We start from the raw sequence: 23,464 nt of genomic DNA, 5'->3' as shown, positions 1-23,464 counted from the left end.
TCGTAATTTCTTTAAATCAAAATCGAAATCGAAATGGAAATGAAAATTTCCATCGAAATTTCCGTAAATTGAGACATCAAAATTTTTATCGAAATTTCAAAATTTAAGTCCTATACCAAAATTACCAAATCTTTTTATTTATATGCCTATCTCCTAGCCCAAGCTTTCTCTACCCAGCCAATAAATGAACAAAAAGAGGATAAAGACAGATGAAATTGACATCTTCTTTTCATTAATAACATCCTAAAATAAGGGCCGCAAAAAATTGCTCTATGCACAATGACATATACCTTTAACAGCTTCGTTTTTGTGCACTATAAAAAAAACTCAACCTTAGTTTTTTCTTTTGAAAAATATCAACGTAATACTCGTTGAAGATTTAACATTAGATAGCTTTGTGCTTTGTAGGTGGGAAATTAATTTCGGTCGACGCCCAGAACGCAGAGAGAGAGAGAGAGAGGGAGAGATAGAGAGATGTGGGGTTTTGATTGATATCTGATTTAGGGGGAAGGCGGTGGATGGAATTAACTTCTTCTGAATATTAATCGGATCAATCCTTATCAGCTTCGTCGTCATCATTATCTTCTTCTTCTTCTTCTTCTTTGGCAATCTACCGGGAATTGGAAGTGAACGATTCGAATGGCGAATTTGTACGTGAAGGCGGTGCCGCCGGCGGATATGAACCGGAACACGGAGTGGTTCATGTACCCAGGGGTGTGGACGACCTACATCCTCATCCTCTTTTTCTCATGGCTCCTTGTTCTTTCCGTCTTCGGCTGCTCTCCTGGCATGGCCTGGACCATCGTCAACCTCTCTCACTTTATGGTAGGCCTTTCTCCCACTGTCCACATCTCTCAGTCTGCGTCCATCTGTTTATGCTTCGTGTTTGCTGATGAATTGAGCTGGGTTTTCTTGGTTTGGGTTTAGGGTTTCTTCTTAATCTATTTTGTTGATTTCTGGATTGGTTTGATTATTATTATTTTTGACGAAAGAAACCCATTTTTTGATTTTTTTTTTTTGTTTTGAAGGGGTTTTCGTTTTTGTTGGAGTTGGATCTTGTTAATGATTTATTTAGTGTAAATGAATTATATTTGTAATCTGGTTTGAGGATATTCTTATATGAATTTTTATTAGGTCTTGTTCGTAATGGTTCTTGTAGCGTGCGGCATTTTCTTTTCAGTGTTACGTGACTTCTTGTACAAATTGATGTCCAAATTTGTTAAAAAATGTCAATGAAAAGGAAGCCATTTATCTTTTATTTAATTTAATAGCACTACACTGTTTCTTTGATTTATTTGCAAATTGCAATTTTTAAGGAAATTAAACGAAGGTTAATAGTGGGTTGTGCAAATTCAGACTTTGGTAGATTATGAATTACTTTGTCTCCATGTGGGAATTTAGATCTTACACTCTGGCTCGGGATACAGGCATACGTACATTACCCGTTCTCACAACCTCAACCTCACAACCTCACACCTACATGCACACCCAACCCAGAGACACTTTATAAATGGAAGAAAATCTAACTCAGAAAAACTATATCCCCAGTTGATTTCTTAGACCATCTCAGTCCAATGTTCTCCTTATCTTAATACATACAGGAAATAATTAACTGGTGGGCATGCATGATGATACTTTTAGTTACCGACAAATGCATTCCTTTCTAAATTTTGGATTTATAGTGGGCCGTGGGGTTATCTCAAATAAGGTTCATTCTATTGTCACATTTTTACTTTGATTTTTTTCATTAATGCTTGCAATGTTTGCGCTGTAGTCCATATAACTTAGTATGTTAGAATTCTTACTTCTTTCATTGACCTTGTTGGACAAAGATCACAATAGGAGCCTGATGATCTAACTCTATCACTATAAGGTTATGATCTAGCATAAATTCACTCATGATATGCAATGATTTTAATTTGCTTTCTTTGTTAGACAAGTGAATTTAATTTTTCTTCAAGAGTTTCAGCAATATCTGCATGTTCATTGCATTAAATATAGGTTGTTTCTAATGCATGTGGGGCTTTCGCATTGCTTGAAATAAGATGTTGTTGGATGGTGAATCATGTCTCATGATCAACATTATCTAGGGTCCATGGGCCATATATTTTTCAATTTAGTATTGGCTTTTGTGTTTTTTCTCTCTACTTTAATCTACATTATGTCTAACCTTTTTTGGTCTTGTGGTACCTTGAAAGACTAAATTGGAGAAGGTTGCTTCTATCATGGTTTAAGCATAAGCGGCCACGGCTGTTATGTAATCTGAAATTAGGAATAACTTCCCAAGAGGGGGGGTGAATTGGACTTTTAAAAAATTTCTTTTAATTCCTTTTTAGAATTCTTAAACTTATTTTATTTTTTTTAACCAATTTGTGACTTGTTTGTTTAATTTGTTAAGCACTCAAGAACTTAGTTTCTTTATTTAATCCTTAACCATACAAACATTCAATCATTCAACCAAACCAATCAACTATAATTAGAAAGTAAACAACCAAGCCAATACACAGCACTTATGTAATATAAAAACTCAAGATGGTTGTTTGTTTATATTAGCCAAATTTGAACCAAGTCTTGTATAAATGAATTTGCTTCTTCAATATGATGTGTAATATAAAATCCAATCACTCTTTCCAAATATTTAGAATTCAGATGAACTCTTAGTTAATTTCTCTTTGGGATGTTTAACCAAGTAACGTACTCCCGTATGGTTTTTGCAAGATATGGTTTAACCAACGTACTCCCTTTCGGTTTCCGCAACCCAAATCAAAATAAAACTTTAAGTTTACTTGATTCCCAAATATACGTAGTATATATGATTTTCAATTTAAACCATCCACGCAATTTAAATATGTACTGAAAATAAAGAGTAGAGAAAGAGAGAGTGAGATGGAGATTTTTACGAGGTTCGACTTATATTCAGTCTACGTCCTTGCCTTTGGTAAATCACCAAAGGATTCACTAAACTTGTTCCTTTAACGGGCGGAACAAACCTTTACAATACTCCTTGGTTAAGGTTAGAGCCCACCTTCTTCAAACGATATCCCCTCGTCCGGTCACTCTTTAACTAAGTTAGAGCCTGCCTCTCTAAGCAATATTCCCTTGCTTAGCCAACGATATATACAACCCTTGGAATCGTCAATCTACAAGATAAATATTAAATAGACGCGTACAAAAAACTTGCTCCTCAAAGAGCTGGTTAGTACACCAATTACAACACAACTAATATACTTCAAAGTAAATCACAATATGGAAATTAACTTGAAGCTCAAGGAAGTATATCATCGATTAATTCTTTTAATGATTGAAAGATTTAGAATTTTTAGCACAATTCCGGTGGAAGAAGATCAGCTAAAACTTAGTTGAATTCGTGCACAATATGTGAGCTTGAGAGCAAGAGAGAGCCTTAAGATTTTGAGAGCAATTTGAGAGAGATTTTGATTTTTTTTTCAAAATTTGAATTCTTGGTTGTGTTGATTCAATGATCTTTGAGGCTTATTTATAAACTTTAAAAAGTGTATAACTTGATCCTCAAGTGGTTTGAAGTATTCCTCAAGTTTCCATAAGTTTTGAGTTATTAACAACCCCATTTAAAAATTTGACCGTTGTGAGAAAATTCATAACAGCCGTGTGATAGATGACTGTCCATTTTGGGCAGTGGTCTGTTTAGTTAAACAAAAGGGCAGAAAGGTGACAGTCGTCTGTCCAAACACACACAGATGCCTCAAAGTGCACTGACAGTCGACTGTCCAGTTCTTGACAGTCGTTTGTCATGCTGTCAGCTTCGAGCACCCTTTAGTCTTTTGGTCATAACTTTTTCTGTGTAACTTCATATTTGATGATCTTGGTGTCAAATGAAAGCTAAGAGAAAATCCTATAACTTTCATGTTGAATACATTTTAAAATAAGGATTGTTTGATGGATAAAAATGCACATCAATGCAGATGTAGAAAAATTGACAACATTTAAGAAATCCTCTTTTTGGTGCTTTTCATTTCAAAACTGATTCTAACCTTTTTAAAACAATTTTTGATGTTAGAAAAATATTTTCCAAGTATGTTCAAAGGTATCTAGGTCCAAGACATTAACCTAAGAGCTTTATGCATCCATATTGAAATTCTTTGAAGTACTTACATGAAATTTCCTAGACTCTTTCAAATTTTCAATCCTTGAATTCCTTGAGGTCTTTATGCTTGCTTCATCTTTCTTTGAGCTTTCCATGTTGATCACTTTGACTTTAATTCTTGAAGCTTTTTCTTTAATATCAATGCTCTCATGATCTTCAAGTTCTAATCTTTAAATCCATGCTTCAAGCTTGATATAATCATCCTTATCTAAGGTACAAACTCTCATGAACTCTTTAACCTTGCATTCTTCATTTAGTCTTGAAAATACATCACTTAACATAGCATGTTAAGATCCACTTGTTTGTTAGCATCAAAATAGGATATTAAGTCTTGTAAGGCCAACATAATCAATTTTGAAATTTCGATACTGTGATGGAATAAAAATCACACCATTAACATCTGCTGCAGACTGCTACTGCTATGTGTTCGCCATTACAAGTTGTTGCAAGACTACTATGACCATTATAGGATAGTACGTGAGAAAGATTTATTTATAAAATATTTATTTATTTATTTATTTTTTGCATTTTTTCTTATGAATAATCAATTCCAATCAGCTATGTGGAGGAAGGAGAGAAGGTTATATTGACAATCAAGTTACTATTTCTTTTATATATTGTTCAACTTCAGCCTTCCCTTTTTATTTTTTTATAATTTTTTTTCATGTTCAAGTTGCTGATAATTTATTTTAAGTGATAAATATATGATTGTAGACTCTGCCTATCTTGCATTAGGTAGTTGATAGCCTACATAAAATTTTTCTGAACCCTATGAAATGAATCCTTACTAACTATTTGTTGTGGTGTCCCATATGAGTGGCACATTGCCCTTTCAACACTTAGGTGTAGCGAAAAATAGGTAGGGTGGGCTAGGTTGTCGCCTCAAAGAAACACAATGTGTTGGTGTCTTGGTATGATGTCTAATATGTTAGGGTTTCTGCATCATTGTGGATGTGAGAGAGCAAAGAACTAGTGTAGGAGATTAGGATTAGATTAGCAACTCAGAACATAGGGAGAGGTCTTACAATTAAAAGCATGGAGGAAGCTGACTTATTGATAGAAGAAAAACTAATATAATTTTTCTGCAAGACACTGAGTTGGTAGGAGCATAAGTTAGAGAAGTTGAAAAGTTCAGGCTTCAAACTTTGGTAAATTAGGAATGAAACACATAGGAATCGGATAGGCATCATTGTAGTAGAAGACCTAAATGATAATGGTATAGATGTTAAAGATTAGGAGATTGAATCATAAAAATTAAGATGGTCTTATAATAAAAGTTAATGAATGTCATTAGTGCTTTTGCTTGTCAAGCTGGCTTTACAAAAAAAGGTCACTTTGGGAATTTTTAATAGAATAATATTCTGCAAATTACAAACGATGTCGAGGAGCAAGAAAATATTATTGGATCTAGTTGGAATATTCAGGAAAGGACAATACATGTTGTAAGTTTATACCCGAGGGAAATTGATACGAAGATGAAAATGAGCTTGAAGATATGGTATTAGAGTTTGCTATGGCATATGATCTTATACAACAATCAATGTGTGCTTTAAGAGGAGAAAACGCTTAATAACCTTCAAAAATGGACTGAACAAAAAATAAACTAGGTGTATTCTTAATTAGGAGGGAAGGTCCGTTATCATGTAAAGATTTTAAAAAGTTATTTTAGGTGAAATTTTAACCACACAACAGTGTAGGGTATTAATGTTCAAATATATGCATTAAAAATGTAAGAGAAAGGGTAATATAGATCAACATTAGAGAACTGGGCTGTGTAGTATAAAGGGATAAAATATAATACAATTTAGAGATGAAATCATAAAAGAAGGTGAATTGACGATAAACACGCTTTAGAATAGGATGGCTAATTGTATTATATATATAGGTAAGAGGTTTTAGATAAATCTAAAGGTCGATGCATGGCTAGTAAAGAGAGGTGTTCATGGGATCAAGATGTCCAAAAAGCAGTGAAGACAAAAGAATGTGGTTTATGACATGGGAAATTGTAGAAGTATGAAAACTTTTGAAAAGTATAATAAAGAGGCATGAAAAGATGCAAAAAAAAAAAAAAAAAAAATGTTACTGAAGCTAAACTTATCATCTAGATTGGGTTGTACAAAGTGGGAAGAGGATATTTAGGCTTGCTAAGCTAGAGAAAGAAAGAGTAGAGACTTAGGCAGTGTCAAATCTATAAAAAAATGAAGCAGATAATGTTTTAGTTAAAGAAGAAGGTATAAAAGAAAGATGGCAAACTTACTTGGTAAACTAGTAAATGAAATTCAAGTAGATGGCTTAAATTTTGCATTGAAAAATGAAGAAAAGGCTAAAAATTTGAGGTATATTGGTGAAACTAGAGTTAATGAAGCTCAGTATGCATTAAAGAGGATGAGAAATAGAAAAGTTGTAGGATTGGATGATGTCTCTAGTGAAGTTTGAAAGGCTTAGGAGATCATGATGTAATATGGTTAACTAGTTTATTTTTTAATAAAATTATAAAGACTAAGAAAACGGCGAAAGGATGGAGGAAAAATGCTTTAATACCTATATATAAAATTAAAGGTGATATAAAAAATTGTACTAATAATTGTGGAAATAAACTTATAAGTTATTTGATGAAGTTTTGGGAAAGACAATTGAACAAAAATTAAGGTTAGAAACAAGGGTTTGAGGAAACCACTTTGGAAATTCTTCGATGATCAACTCTTGAAACAGCCTGTGTTGAGAATATTGATGGAAGAGTTTAATAAAAATAAAGAGGGATTTGTATGTGGTTTTTATTCACTCGTGACTCGGTACCTAGGGAAGTTCTATAATGGGTTTATGAAAAAAGGAGTATGTATTAGGTAGATTGATGTCATTTAGGAAATACGCAATTAGGTAATGACGAATCTTAGGACAACATATGGAGGGTTTGTGACCACAAGGCATCAAGGGTATGCTTGGGTCCATGTCTTTTTGTTTTAGTTCTGAATGAACTTATTGGGAATACCTAAAATGATTTATGCTGTTTTTTTTATGGTATTAGTTTGATTGATGAAACTAGATGTGAAGTAAAATTAAGAGGGAATTATGGAGAAAGCTTTAGAATCTAGAGGTTTTGAGATAAATAGAAGGAAGACAGAATGCATGAAATATAATTATAGCCATTTGAGGACAAATATGAGAGACAATATTAAATTGGTGGTCAATAAATCCTCTGTACTAATAGATTTTGGTACCTTGGATCTATGCAAGATGAAGCAGAAATTAAAGATGTAATAGAGTTAATGTTGGTAGGTTAAAATGGAGAAGGGTTTCACATGTGGTGTTTGATTGCAAAATACCATTAACATTTAAAAAAGAGAGTTCTGTAGGATGTGTAATAGACCAGCGTATATGGATTAGAATGTTGGGAAACTAAGGGCAACATATCCGAAAGTGTAGTGTCATACATGAGAATGCTAAGATGGAAGAGTGGTCTAACTTAAAAAAAATAAATTAAGGAAAGAACACATCCATGGTAAACTAAGCAATGCACCTTATCTTAGGAAGGATGGTTAAGGTCAATTTTTTAAAAGGCTCAATCGAGGCTTGTCTTGAGGCTGGTTGAAGGCAAGACATGCCTAAAACGCTTTGAGGCTCAATCTAAAATATTAAATTCCAAAAAGGCTAACATATTACAAGTTGAGGCTTATGCATTTGTACAAAAGACATGCTTTTTGTGCCTTCCCAGTTGAGGCTTATGCATTTTTAGTGTGTGATTCTCAAGTTAGAATTGGTTAGAAATTTTTAACTACGTGTTTATATGAAAAGAATATCATAATATGAGTTCCTTTCTGGAACTCTTGAACCTCAAAAAGTTTCCAAAATAATTAAGAGTTGTATCTTACATTATGAAAATAATTTGAACTTTGTAATAGTATGACCATCTGTTGTCATGATTTATGCCATGAATTCAATTAGCAGGCCAACAAGTAGTTTGCAATGTATATCTAATTTTTATTTTTATTTTTTTACATTATTTCACGATTTTCTTAATTTTTTATTTATGTTTAAAAATATATAATTTATTTAAATATTTTTATCTAAAAAATAAAACTCTCAAAAGGCATACAACCCAACGCCTTAAGGCTTACGCCTCACGTCTTAAGGGGTAAAACTTGCTTTATGCATTCACCTTTTAAGACATTGGTTAAGATGGTTAACAACTTGCAATGCAGGCCGTAATAGTGCTAAGAGGTGAGGTAGTTAGTGGTAATAGGAGGGAAGAGTGGGGGTAGACCTATAATAACTTGGAACGTGGCAGTGAGTAGGATTTGGCAACACTCTTAGCATTCCAAGGATATTGTCTGGGGGATATTGCCCAAGATCATGTGGAATGGCATAGGAGGTTTCATGTAGCTGAGCGCACCATGTTGTTGTTGCCCTATTTTTACAATTAGTAGAAGGAAGAGTAAGAGCTTAAATCTTAAACTAGACTTTGAGAATGCATATGGTAGGTTAGTTGTATTTTTTTGGATAGCGCCTTGTATAGGAAAGGATTTGGGTCTTAGTGGAGAGGCTGGATTAGGGGTTGCCTTTCTTATACCATGTTTTTTGTGATCATTGTTGGAGAGCCTAAGGCTTGGTTTTAATGGTTTTTTTTTTTTTTTTTTTGGGGGGGGGGGTGGACGGTGAGGCTAGGGGATCCCTTATCTCCTTTTCATTTTATTTTGGCTGCTTGATGTGTTGAGCGGATAATTGAGACGTTCATTGATAAAGGTTTCGTTCATGGTATTACTGTGGGCAGGATGGAGTGATGATCATGCATTTGCAGATTGCTGGAGATACTAATTCTTTCCTTGTCTGTCTTCTTTTACAAGTTTTGATATTGACCTTGAGATTTAGTAAGTGTGATCTAGTTGCTATTAATCTGAGTAAGGGGGGTCATCTGTAGGTATGTTGCTCTTGTGGAGCGTGGGATTTAGTAATGGCATTCAAGTTTTGACGTATTTAGAACTCCTGTTAGGTGGCATCCTTGTTCTGAGAGATTTGTTGCCTGGATATTTTATTCTCATTTAAGATTCTTTTGAGGGTTTAACGGACTTGAGAGGATTATGATACTTTCCATGGTCAATTGTACCTATAGGAGGGATCATTTTGTGAGTTTGTAAATTGTTTGTAGTTCTAAGGTTGCAGGGCAATTGGTTGTGGGTAATTTGATGCCTAAACACATCGGTCTGGTGGGTAAGCGGTTATGGCATTTACCTTTGATACTGATTCCCTCTGATATTGGGTTATTAAAAATAAATTTGGTTGGCAAGAGAATGGGTGGGATGCTAATATTGCAGGACAGCCAGTCGTTTCCCATGAAAGCTCATGGAAGTTCATTTTACATTTAAAATATTTCTTCTTTCCTTGTACTGAGCACAAAGTGGTGAATGGTTGTAGTGCTTTGTTTTGAAGGATCTTTGGCTGTGGTATTTTTACTTTTTTTGGTTGCAGTCCCTTCTATTTTTCATCCTATTCTGTGTCTTGAGGATTATATTGCATGTTTTCTCATTACTGATTGCTCTTTTCTTGAGATTTCCGGTTTTGTAGGAACTTGAACAGTAGGGAGACATTGGAATCCTCCTCATTCCTGAGTTTAGCAAATTCTTATCAATATTCTCATTGTGGGGATGTTAAGGGCCCGTTTAGTTGTGGAAAACATTTTCCCTTCTCTAATTTTTAGTAGTTCAAAGAATTATACAAATTTTAGCTTAGTTTTTAATTTTTCAAGATTTGTATTAAAAAGGTAGAAAATAAAGAGTTTTTTAAGTCTGCAAAATAAATTTTCATTTTTTATTTCTAGATTCAAAATAATCACAAAAAATACGGCTTATTTTCTAATTTTCGAAAATTATTTTAGGAAATATTTAGAGTCATGGATTTTAGGTCTTGAATTTGGATTTGTGTGGATTTAGAAGAAATTTTATAAATATTTCACCCACTTAAGATTCAAGATTCAAATTCAATGCTCCCACATGCAAACTAAGAGTTAGAAATTTAGAAAAATAATGAAAGGATGTTTTCCAACTTTTCTGTATAAATCTGGAAAATTGGAAAACAGGGTGTCATTTTTGTAATTATTTGAGAACTGTTTATTTTTTGTTTATTTATTTCATATGAATGTTGAAAGAATAAAAAGTTTACCTACATTTTTATAATTTTTTGGAAAACTAAAATGAAAAACAAAAACTATTTTCTACGACTGAACGGGCCCCTAAGATTTGGTGTTTTTGGATGCTTTTGGGGTTTGTATGGCCATTTTTAATAGAGTTAACACTACCAAATTGCTGTATTAGAAGGCCATATGCGACTCTTTGATGTTTGCTTTATGTGTTATGCTATTGGTGAGGACCATGCTCATCTACTCATTCATTCCTCCATGTCTAGGTGTTTATGGACAAATCTTCTTGGTTTTTGGGAGAGTGTTGGGTTTGTTCCCATTCTTTGGAGGCTTTCCTATAATCTTCTAGTTTATTAGTTTTAGATGTTTTGAAGGACAAGAATGCGAAGATATTTTTGGCTGAATGCAATTTTTCTGTTATTGGGCACTTCGGTTGGATAATTTTCAAATATTAGAGAATGTGAATTTGATGCTTGATTTGATACTGGAAAGACGATTTTTATTTATTTATTTATTTTTGTTGGGGTCCCATTTGGCTCTATTAGCTTAAGTTTTGTTTTCCTATTATTTTAGACTTTTTTTTTTTAAAATTTTAAATTTGTACTTTTTTCCTTTTAATTTTGTGAGGATTTCTCATCCCATTGTTTATTATTTTGTTTTAATTATCTTTTTTCTAGTAAAAGTTTATAATTTTAAGACTCAGGTTATTCAAACAAGTATTGAACTTGTTCGTCTAAATTTATTAGCAGTTAATTACTTAATAAAACAAAAAATGGAACTTGTTTGTATGTTGTTATATCACATTAAAAGCTAATGCATTTCATTACATTAATTTATTTATAACACATGATTAATTAAAAGTGAAAAAATATAATATTTCTCTCAATAGCATTTTAAAGGCAATGTAAAATTTATTGTCTTCAATAAACAATGTTATAAGTTGCACTAAAGCCTAAATGATCTGAAATATATTCAAATCTTTATAAGACAGGTCAACAGTTTAGAACTTGCAAACACCACCAACATAGATAAGCTAGTGTAGGCTTAAAAAATTTCATGGTTGTCACTCACTTCCCACAGCACTCCTGCTTTCCGCTACACCAGTTACCATTATGGTACACTACTCCCTATAGCTATTTAAAAGCATGGGTCTAAGTTTCACTGTTTACCATAGTTTTGCTTGCTAGTGATACCAAGTTGCTGGTGTCTTTATTTTTTGATAACATTGTGATTCCTCTACGCTGGTGGAGGAGATTAATGGGAATAATTCACAAGCACAACTGATGGAAGAGATGGACATGTGGCTGCAGATTCTAGAGGAAAGGAGTTTGACTGAACAGTGTCAAAAGAAAGGGAAAGAAGATCCAATGTGAACTTGCTAATTTGCAGGGTGCTGTTAATTATGATGGAAAGGGTTTAAAGAGAGGCTTTTGTTAATTTGTTTTTTGTCCTTTGCTTTTATTTTGTTTTTTTTTTCTTTTTTTCTTTTCTAATTTTTTAAGAAAGGATTTCTTGCCCTCCTGTAGGTTGCAAATCTCTTTTTCCTCTCTTCTTAATTGATCTTTTTTTTAATATCTTAGAGTAACGTTGTAATTGGTAACACATGTTTGCATATATTTTCAATATGTCAAATCCTATTTTTATTTGTTTATTTATTTTTTTGGGAAGGGCGGGGCGTGGTGGGGCTGGGCGAGGCGAGTGGAGGAGGGGATGTGCTAGGTAAAGGTCTTTGTTGGCTGTCGGAACTATACCAGGCAATGTTTTATTTACGTACTTTATGGCAATGACTGCCTACCAGTTGCAAGTCCCTAGTGTCATGAATAGTGGCGAAAGAATAAATAAGTGCATTAGAATATGAAGTATGGTGAAAGATGAGGAAAGGCAACTGAAGAACATAGTTCTCCTATTCTTCCAAAACTGAACTCTATGGCCATCTCCTGCTTTAGTTTGATTTAAGAAGAAAAGGAAGGATATACCTAGCAATGAAATTAGCATGGACTTTTATCAGTAACCCTAGCTATAAAATTAGCATCTCAAGCATTGTCCTGCAGACCAAAGTTACTTGTAATAACCCTATGCCATATAGAATCCGTTTCCCGAAGGAAACTCCATAAACCACCAAAGTAAGCCTTCTTCCTTGATCTACAAACTACTTGCCAACTTGCAAGATAATCCTTCCTCTTTCCAATCCCTGACCCAAGTAAATCTTGCATAATCTTCTCAAGATGATAAGAAACCCCCACTGGATAAACAAATATAAAGCATAGTAGTCAAGGGCGCAAGGCGCATTGAGGCGCAAAGGGTACTTCAAGCTGAGGCGCGAGGCGAAGGCACTCTGTGAATTAAATTTGTGCGCAGTGCCTATTTGATGTGTAATTGTTATATGAAAACACATCAATAGTAATATTATAATTTAAAATGCAAATATTCAATGCCAAAACATAAACACATTGAAATTATGACAACTAGTACCAAGTTCCAAGTGAAGCAAACATAGTTCAATAATACACATGCAAGAGTTCAAGCTTCAAATTAGAAAGGAAATGAAATTGCCAGGCTGAAGGCCCAAAAGCATCAACATAGACATAGTGGCTTAATGCAAGTTAATCTATAGCTTGCCAAGAGCAGGGGCAGCCTGCTAGCCACCAGCAAGCAGCAAAAGAAGAACTGAAGAAGAAGAAGAAGCAGAACAGAAGAATCTCCCAGAGTGGGAGATGAATCCAGGATTTGGGTAGGGGATTCCTCTGATTCTTGTTCCATCAAATCTTTTTTTTTTCTCTCAACTTATGAAACCCTCAAGTCCTTGTATTTTCCCCTTGAATAACTTCATATGGATCCTTTCAAAATGAGGGTTTTCATGTGGACTTTGTTCCTTTACCTTTACTGGCTTAAAACCAATGATCTTCTGCAGACAAGGAGGCCTGACAAAGCTATAAGTTCTGATTTTTTTTAGTGTGCTATGATTTTAGTGAAACTATCGACCATTTGTTCCTTCATTGCTGGTTGGTTAAGGAGATTTTGGTTAGGCTGTTTTCAATCTTTGGTGAGGATGTGGTTTTTCCGTGGACGGTTGAAGCATTCTTAAAAGTGTGTTATAGAGGCTTTGGGAGAAGGAAGGGATGGTTCTTTGGAGATTTGCTATATTTTTCCATCCTTTAGATTCTTTGGAAGGAATAACCTATTTATACTGCTATGGTAAAAGGGTCGTCCTGAAACATAAGAATTTTTAATGGCAAGGCAACCCAACCTTGTATCGTATAGACACAGTGGTTTTCCTTGCGTCTTTTCGGGGTCATTCTTTTGGTTCTTTCTGGGAATTACTTGTCAGGTCTTAAGAGGAATTAGAGTGGAGCATTGCTGTAACTTCTTTTGTTTCTTTTGTTTTGAAGGAGGATCTATTATCCTCTGCCCCTTGTAAATCCTTCTCTATCTCGTCAATGAATTTCTTTTTCCTAGAAAAAAAAAATTAGTGGCTTGTTAAAGCCATCCTATATATTGGTCCAAATGTGCATTTTCCATTGTTTAGTTGTTTGCTTTTTGTCTTGCCCCCCTCTTTATGGGGAAGAAGACATGTTGATTTACGTGTAATCCCAAGAGGGGGGGAGGGGGTGAATTGGGTATTTTAAAAAATTCTTTGAAACTTATTTACCAATCAATTCCTATTTCTATGTTTAACTAATTAATGGCTGGAATTTGATGCTGATTTGAATTACTAAATCAATGAATTCCTTTTTACCCGATTAGGTGCATGTAAAGTTATTCAATATACACAAGCAAGCTGGAAATTGAAATACGATGCGGAAAATAAAAGGATAAGGGAACAGAGAATGCAACTGCGATTTTACGAGGTTCAACCAACCCGGCCTACGTTCTCGCCTTGAGCAAACCACTCAAGGATTCTACTATAATCCTTGCTCCTTAAATTGGGACGGAGCTTCCCTTACAATCCGCTGTTTACAAGAGGTACAACTCCCTCCTACTCCCTTGCTTACAAGAGGCACAACTTTCTCCTAATCTGTTGCTTACAAGAGGTACAACTTCCTCCTCACACGGTTTACAAACCGAATCATGAATACAATGAATTCTGTAAAACACTCAAAATTGCTTTCAACAAAAGTTCGTGAGTACAATTCAAATTCCTAATACATTAACATATGATTAAACTTGAAGCTCAGAATGTATGAAACGATGCAATTGTTTATGTATGATATGCTTCAACACACAAATCCCTTTTTATCAAAAACTCCCAAGTAAAGATATATTTGAAACGCTTTGGAGTATATTAGGGTTCTAGTTCACTTTGCAAAGATGCACAAATATATCTGATGTGAACTTGTTAAAAGCCTTATCTTGAATGTTTCATAAATCTATATCAAAAAGCTTTCTTTCAAATATTTAATCACAACCCGATCTTTGTAATATGTAAGTATATATATATATACGATATGTATTCCAAACATAAAAAAACAAATCTAATCTATTTCAGAAAATATCCTTCAACAATATATATATTTATGAACTTCAAGGATATCTAATGAAGTGGATTTGTAATATTAAAAATATCAAGTCTTTAAATGGAAAAGCTCACTTGAACCTAACGTATTCAATCCATAGCTAAAGCTCTTTTCAATTGATAATCTTATCAAAGTGATTTAATATATGCGCTCTCAAGATCAACTTCTTAACAAATATTCCAAAGTAGATTTTGCAATGATAAGCTCTATGAAAAATATATATATACTCTTGAATCAAGAAACTTGTCAACCAATAGCTAAAACTTTCTCAAGTAATGATCTTGTCAAAGTCAATCTTTATATATATATGCACACTCAAGATCAATTTTTCTAATGATATTTAATAACAAGTGATGAGATGAGAAACTCTTGAAAATATTAGGTTGAATGATCAAACCTCAATACTAGAATGAAAAACCAGATGAGTAAACGAGTTCCCTTCGAGATTCTGAGTTGATTTGCCCAAGCTAGATGAGTAGTAGTTGAAGTGTAGGCAATCGTATAGTAATAAGAGCAAGTTTCTCAATATTCTTTCAATAATATGTATTCTTCTCTTTACGTTGATCTTCTCTTTTGTCTTAGCTTTGTTCTAGGGTTTAGATATTTAGTATTTGTAGTGTGTTACCCTTGGGATTGATCTCAACCATTGGATCAAAGAAAAAGCTTGCGAGTTCTATTAATAAAAATCTGAATTTTAAACTTTCCCGCGACTTCAGGCAATCGAAGTGAAGTTCAGGCTCCTAAAGTGACTTCAGGCGACCAAAGTTCCAGTTCAGGCAACCGAAGTACCTCGGCCAGATTCTATTTTCCCCAGTAATTTTTTAGGCTACCGAACTTAATTTTTACGCTACCGAAGAAATTCTTCAGGCGACTAAAGTTGAGTTTAGGCTACCGAAGTGCCATTTTTCTCAATTTTTCTTTTCTAATTTAAAAATTTGCTTTGCTCTCTTTCTTGGGTCTTTTATAAAACATGTTTTCCATGATTTTAAAAATATTTCTAAGTTCATGAAAGTCCCCTAATGATATACATGAAATGCATGAATCCTAAAGTTATTATAAGTTATGTTGAGCCTCAAATTAAATCATATGAAAATGTAAGTACATGAGTTCTAAATACCCATTCCCAAGATGTTCTTGAACTTTGCCGCTACCTTCTTGATTCTCGTACTCTTTGAGTTCTATGGATCTTTCCGAGATATGTATGCTTTACTTTAAGGCTTCCATGATTCGTTATCCTTCCGTGCATGCTTAATATAGTTTCCGTTCACAAACTCAATGGACAGATCAAATACCAAGTGATTTGTCATTATCAAAATCGGATTGGACTCAGAGTCAACAAGACATTTTTTGTAGACCTAAATGAATTTTAGTAATCTTTTGGTTAAGTATTGGGTTTATAAGTAGTTGAATAATCTTTTGGGATGATGCTTCAAGGCATCCATTGTGTTCACTGGGAGGCAAATCTATCATTGGCGAGGAACTAGTGTTAATAGAATATGTTCTGATCTTATTTTTATAATTCTACATCGAGATCTCCATTCTTTATTATTGTCAAACAGTCATACTTGGTTTTGATCCTAAACTTTAGAACCTTCATCTTAAGAAAAAGTGGAGAAAGATGTTGTCGGATATTTAAATCACCCTTCACCTTTGTACACGTTACTTTACCACCCAGTTACATACCTATCCATGTTATTAAAATGTAATGGAGATGGAATAGATGTTTTCAGTGGTTTATGGTGGTCATTGTTCTCATATTCACAGTTACCTGTTGGGGTTATTTTTAGGATTGAAGAAGCCGTTACTGTTTTCTCGATGGTGGTTGGTGACTTTGATGAGCTCCTCAAAAAACAAAGAGGCTCAAGTCCTGATGTCCATGTCACAATTATAGGTTTTGTTGGTGAAAGATTTTTTCTGGATAACTGTTGTGGATTTGGGTCTGCAAGTAGTAAATAATGGGACTAGAAATAACAGTGATGTAATTTTGAATGCAGGATGTCATTTTTGAGGTTTTGGTGAGCATGTTCTTTTGACTAGTCTGAATCATTGGCTTGATTTGTAGTGGAATTATGGTGGTAGTATTTTTAGTCAAGTTGTAAATCTAACCTACAAGTCTTAGTCAACAAAGACATTGGTAAATAAATATCTAATTATATAAATCAATGTACTCTATGTAGTATATCTTATGTTCCATGTATCCAAGGAAATTCTTTGGTACACTTCTTGGGAATGCAGCCAAATTTATTTTGTTTTAAAATAAATTATTATAATTATTTTTATGAATAAATTAAAATGGAAGTCAGATTGTAATATTCCATTAGTCTTAGTATGTTAAAAAAGAAGCATTGGGAAGCGTCGAGATTCCCAAGGAGTGTTGTTCGATTTGATATTTCAATGTGTTCATAGATGACACTGTTTTTTTATTTTTTATACTTTATATTTAATTTAATTTATTTTTTCCAGCATCTGCTGCATTGGGTTGTCTTTGTCCATTCTATTTGTGCCAAATCAGTTGTAGCATATGTGGGTACCAAATTAGCTACAACAACAACAACAACAACAAGCCTTAAGCCTCTCTAGGTGTGGTTGTCTACATAAACCCTTTTCCTTCAATTTACTCGATCAAGGGCATTTTTATCGATTAGATTAAGAGCTATTAATCTTTCCTCAATCCTCACTACCTCTTTCAAAGTTATTTTAGGCCTACCCTACCTTTTTTCATGTTAGAAACAACTCACTCCTCAAAGGTGTGCAACTAAGCATGCGTTTCAAATGTTCAAATCACATAAGTCGTACCTCACTTTTCTTCGAACGGGTGCTATGCTTAGATTATTGCGTATATGCTCGTTCCTTGATTTATTTTTTAATGTTATACCACTCATTCACTTTAAAATTTGCATTTCGGAAACTTTAATTTTATGCGTGTTGTTTCTTAGTTGCCCAACATTCTAAACCATAAAGCATAGTGTTAGGGGTTGATAGTGTGACCTCGGATAAATGGGGAGGAGAGATGTCTTCACTTGCCCTCTCCAGGGATTTTTATATTGGATGTTGAATAACTCGGATGATGGCTTGTGTGGTTGTCTTGGTGATTGAATATAACAACTAGTTCTACATGTCATTGAGTATGAAGGTCGCTTGTCTTCATGAATTCATTATTGTTGGAACTGATATTTCATGCCTATGATGGCTTTCGGAACCCTCTCGCGTGTTCATGACAGCCGGATTGAATGTGTGTTATTGGCTGACTTAGTCGAGGGTGAGCCTTGATGAGTGCCGCGCGGCCCATTAATTGGGTTGAAATTGGCGGTCTATGACAGTTATCAGAGCATGGTTTGCGTGAGCCCAGTGGGCGTGAACAATGTTAGTTGGAAAATGGGAATTTAAAATTTTGTAAAACAGAACAATGTGGAGGCATGTAAGGTGAGGGATGACTCGAGAAAATTGATTTTGAAAATACAATTGTGGAACTGGAATAAGTCACTCCATGTATGAAAATCCTTGGTAGGGAGTAGCTGTAAGCCTCGAGAATAGGTTGAAATACATTGAGGGCATGATGCCATCTCCCATCTCGTGAAGGAGAAAGACAAACGGAACTTGCGGTAGTCGAAGGAGGATTGGGCAGTGAGAAATTTAGCGAGGGTGCGATGACATACATAATCCCTGGGGGTAGTGCCAATAGAGCTTGAGGCCTCCCTAAGGGAAGCAGACCAATAGAGCTTGAGGTCTTCTTGAGAATATTGAGTTATTGGAAGCCTTGAGTAGGCTAAAACATATCGAGGGCGTGATGCCATTCATTGTCCTAAAAGGGTAGTGCCAATAGAGATTGAGGCCTCCCTACGGGAAGTAGACCAGTAGAGCTTGAGGTATGCTAAAGAGTATCAAGTTGTCGCCTTGAATAGGCTGAATTATATTGTCGGCGTGATGCCATCCATGGTTCCAAAGGGACTCCAATAGAGCTTGAGGCCTCCCTGCGAGAAACAGACAAATAAAGCTTGAGGTCTATCTAAAAATATTGAGCTGTTGGTAGCTTTGAATAGGCTGAAAGACATCGAGGTCTAATGCAATCTAGAATCCCATGGGTTTGTGCCAATAGAGATTGAGGCCGCCCCACGAAAGTTAATTGAGTTTGCTGCTATATTGTGCGTACGAAGTATGGGAAGAGAATCCATTACAACTTGATGAGTAAGTGAGTAGAGGACCTCCTGTAAGACTACAGAGAGAAGGTAATGGTTCACACCAAGCACGCAGGAAAGTAGGCAAGGTGCCACATAAAAGTGCAAGAGGGAAGGCAATGTGAATGCTGCACGCTCTGTAAGTCAACATGGTAGAGAAAGGGTAATGGTTCACACCAAGCGCCCGAGAAAGTAGGTAGGGTGTCACACCAAGTGCAAAAGGGTTGGCAAGGTAAATGATGCATGCTTTGATTGGTATGACAAAGATAGGATAATGGTTCCTGTCAAGTACTTAGGAAAGTAGGCAGTGTGACAATGCCATATGCTGCGCGAAAAGGGGTAGGCAGGGTAAACGCTGCACGCTCTGACCAAGTTGAGATAGATAATTGCAAGCCTCTGATGACTTGAACGATGATTTGATGTGAGATTCGGTAGATTTCAATACCCAAAAGACAACCAACTGGAATGGATGAGTTGTATACCCTTTTCATTTCTTTACTCGTCGGTAGTTATAGATACCTCACATAGTTGATGAGTCGTATCCTTTTTCAGATCCTTCACTGTTTGTTGTCGTAGTTATCTTACACAATCAATGAGTCCTATCCTTTTTCAGTTCTTTACCAGTCAGTTGCAGTAGTTACTTCGCATAGTGGGTTGAGTTGTATCCCTTTTCAGTTCTTTACAAGTCGGGGTTGTATTTCTTTTATACTGTGGATGAGTTGTACAGAGTCAAGATAAAATATGTAGGGTATAACCTGGTAGACATGTAGTCAATGACGAAGGTCATCAACAACAAGAGTGGGAAGTCTTCTTACAAATACATCAACGAGGTTGTCGATAGAGTGAGTGGGGAAGAATGTTAGGGGTTGATAGTGTGACCTCGGTCAAATGGGGAGGAGAGATGCCTTCACTTGCCCTCGTCAGGGATTTTTATACTGGATGTTGAATAACTTGGATGATGGCTTGTGTGGTTGTCTTGGTGATTGAATATAACAACTAGTTCCACATGTCATTGAGTATGAAGGTCGCTTGTCTTCATGAATTCATTATTGTTGGAACTGATATTTCATGCCTCTGATGGCTTTCGGAAACCTCTCGTGTGTTCATGACAGCCGGATTGAATGTGTGTTATTGGCTGATTTTGTCGAGGGTGAGCCTCAATGAGTGCCTCACGGCCCTTTAATTAGGTTGAAATTGGTGGTCCGTGACACATAGCTTGGCCTTATAGCTGTCTTATAGAACTTTTCTTTTAATTTTAAAGTATTCTATGAACCAAAACACACTTGATGCACTCATCCATTTTACTAAACCTGCTTTAATTTTATGTATTACATCCTCTTCAAAATCCCCTTTCACTTGTATAGTAAATCCAAGATAACTAGATCTACAAGTGTTATTAATTTCTTGATTATTAAGTTTAATCTTCTCTCCACTACTATTTAAATTATTGAAATTACATTTCATATATTATTTCTTGTTCCTACTTATCCTTAAACTTTTAGATTCCAAAGCAGTTCTCCAAAGTTCTAAATTAGTATAATGAAAAAAAAAAAAAAAAATGCAGTGCACAAATCTCCCTTGTATCCGGGGTTTGGGGATGGGGTGGACCATAATGTGTCTATAGTACGCAGCTTTATCTTGCATTTTTGCAAGAGGCTGTTTCCACGCTTCGAGCTCGTGACCTTCAAGTTACACGGCGACAACTTTACCATTGCGCCTAAGCTCCCCTTCTAAATTAGTATAACAATATATTATAATATTATGATACATTGTTGTTGCAGTTGATGCATGAACCATAACTGTATTTGAGTGGAATTGGTTATTTTAATTGCCCGAGTCTGAGGCTGAGGCTGAGGCTGAGGCTGTATGTTCATTCTTCTGCTTTGTTTCCATTTCTTACCAAAATTAGCTTAAGTTGTTTCTTGTCTCACATATAACATAACTGAGGATTGTTCTCCTGCAGGTCACATACCACTTCTTCCATTGGAAGAAAGGAACTCCGTTTGCAGAAGACCAGGGGATCTATAATGGGTTGACTTGGTGGGAGCAGATTGATAATGGGAAGCAGCTCACACGGAATAGGAAATTCTTAACCGTTGTGCCTCTCGTTTTGTAAGTTTAATTTTGTGATGTCAACCTAATTTTGGTATTTCCATTTTTGGAGGCTGCCTATTGCAAACAATTGATTTGAGTTGGATGAATTTTGAATGTAGTCATCAATTAGCAGACCTCTCTCTCTCTCTCTCTCTCTCTCTCTCTCTCTCTCGTGTGTGCACATGCACACTTCAACATGTTTGGTCCATGCTCACGTGTCAATTAGCCTAGAGGGCAATTTTGCTTTGCATTTGAATTGCCATTTCATTTCTGTTTTTCTTCACATAATGGTTTATCATTGATAATCTATTGCCAGTCCATCCTTATGATTTGAAATGCTACTTGGCACTTGCAGAGACTTGAACTTGGGTCACATTAGTGTGAAGATATATTGACTGTAGGGTTTCAGTGCGGTTTTAAGAAAAGCACTGTGGTTTAAACTATGTTTGTCATTTTCTTTTTGATTTGAAACTGAGGGTGAAACTATGAGCCTTAAAAGTTTCTGTGCTAAAATAATATCTGTCAATTCAAAACTATACGTTCTGGTTTCACACTAGCAGTTAAATTTCTTTGGTAGACTCATGGTTTATCATGTATTTTTGCCATTATATAATCATACTTGCCCACATTTGTTTGATAGGTACTTGATAGCATCACATACAACTGACTACCAACATCCGATGCTCTTTTTCAACACTGTTGCTGTGATTGTGCTAGTTGTTGCCAAGTTCCCTAATATGCACAAGGTCCGTATCTTTGGGATCAATTCAGATAAATGAGCGAGCTGCACTTGGAAAATAGGGTTTTACTCGTGTGGAAGCCAGCCCTTGATCCTTCACTTGCTCTACTAAGTGGGTACATCTTTGTATAGAAGTTGGGAACAGAGGATATTCTGATGTGTATTTTTTTTTTGGTCGTGACTATTTTTACCGTGTATGGAAGTAATGTGTATTGAGCTATTTTGTACAGTCTGAAAATTTTAATGCATCCGCAAGAGTACGGGTACCATACAAAAGTTTTATTACATATCTCATCGGCCATTAAATCCTTGCTGACGGTTGAGTTGGGATTCACTCAGATTAAGGGATTTGTTTGGTCTAATCTAAAGTTTGAGACATTCCAGTGTTGAAGTTTGTGATTTTTATATTGAAGGATTCGGGTATGGATTATGTGGAATAGAAAGGAATATGGGATGGAAAACGAGTTGTGTAGCAGAGGTGCTAATAGACCCAAAAAAGCATTAAAAAAATAAAAAAACCTCAATTCACTCAATTTCCTCTAATCCTGATTTGACTTGGATATTGAAGGGATGCTATCTCATTTTTTAAGCAAGTCAGGAGATCGGAGGGGAGTTGTGATGCAAGAATTATTGTTTTGGTATATTTTTGCGTCCTAAATTTTTACCGTTTTATGTAAAATCTAAACCAAAAGCTATGATTACATTACAAAGCAATGCTCATTGTCACGGTCCGATTATTTTCACACCTTTGTGAAGGGCCGTGCGACGCTAACTAAAACACTCGTTTAACTAGTCAACCTATTGTTTACCAACATTCATCCACGAAACACTTTCATTAGCATTCAATCAAATGACAATGGAAACAGTAATTAATTCATGAGCCGTGGCAAGCAAGTAGTAAACATTGAAGTAAACGTAATTCATTAACACCACCTCCGTTGACATTGTGTGCTTAGCGAGGGAGTCAACTAGGCTAAACATGTTGACAATAGTTAGTGAGTTTTACAATGACTGATGAACACTCACCCTCTCTTAAAAAGCTTTCTAGGTCATTCTCACTTTAGTACTAGGAAACATCAAAGTGACCGAGGAGTCATACTGCCTTATTTGACATATAAAGACACTACTAGAAAAAAATAACCCTGCCCTAATATTTACAGGACGGAAACTCATCCTAAGCACATGAGACAAGCGGTCACAGGCAAGCATAATGCCTTGAACAAGCTTAGCTCGTGACATTCTCCCTCACTTATGCGGTTGATGTCCTCGTAGACTTTGGCAATAGGTACACTTGAAGTTTGTCCACGAACGACTTCATATCTTCCGCCGAAATCCAGCTGATTTCTTTGTCATCAAGGCATTTCCACTTCACTAGGAACTTTTGCCGCTTCTTCCATGAGAATATGAACTCTCTGTCTGCAAGGATCTCTTCAACTTCACGTCTGTCAGGTTGCATTGTCTTCAACTTGGCTCTGTTGGATTGACTTTTGCTCAGGTCATTGGTGTCGGCATTGAACGGCTTAAGGCAACTGACATGAAACTGTGGTCTTCTCCTTTGATTTGCCCACTCTTCATCTGTTTAGAAGCTTTCTCTAGATAGGTTCAGGCAAACTCTGCATTCCATCTCGATTCTCTGGTGAAGATGTACGCCCTAGGACTCTTTCGTTTGTACGGCTTGCCCACTGTGTG

At 35.5% G+C, this 23,464-nt stretch overlaps 1 protein-coding gene across 1 annotated transcript; it reads left to right on the top strand.

Moving 5' to 3' along the window:
- The first annotated feature begins 211 nt into the window (after positions 1 to 211).
- LOC131166892 (uncharacterized) lies at positions 212 to 22,062 on the top strand. The gene is made up of 3 exons (XM_058125514.1): positions 212 to 825; positions 20,906 to 21,054; positions 21,677 to 22,062. Exons 1-3 carry the CDS (start codon positions 640 to 642, stop codon positions 21,813 to 21,815), a joined length of 474 nt encoding a protein of 157 aa, XP_057981497.1. The 5' UTR covers positions 212 to 639; the 3' UTR covers positions 21,816 to 22,062.
- Positions 22,063 to 23,464: the final 1,402 nt, after the last annotated feature.

Source organism: Malania oleifera, chromosome 10 (genome assembly GCF_029873635.1).
Source record: "Malania oleifera isolate guangnan ecotype guangnan chromosome 10, ASM2987363v1, whole genome shotgun sequence".
NCBI classification, from domain to species: Eukaryota; Viridiplantae; Streptophyta; class Magnoliopsida; order Santalales; family Ximeniaceae; genus Malania; species Malania oleifera.
This window is presented reverse-complemented; position numbering and strand designations above follow the sequence as displayed.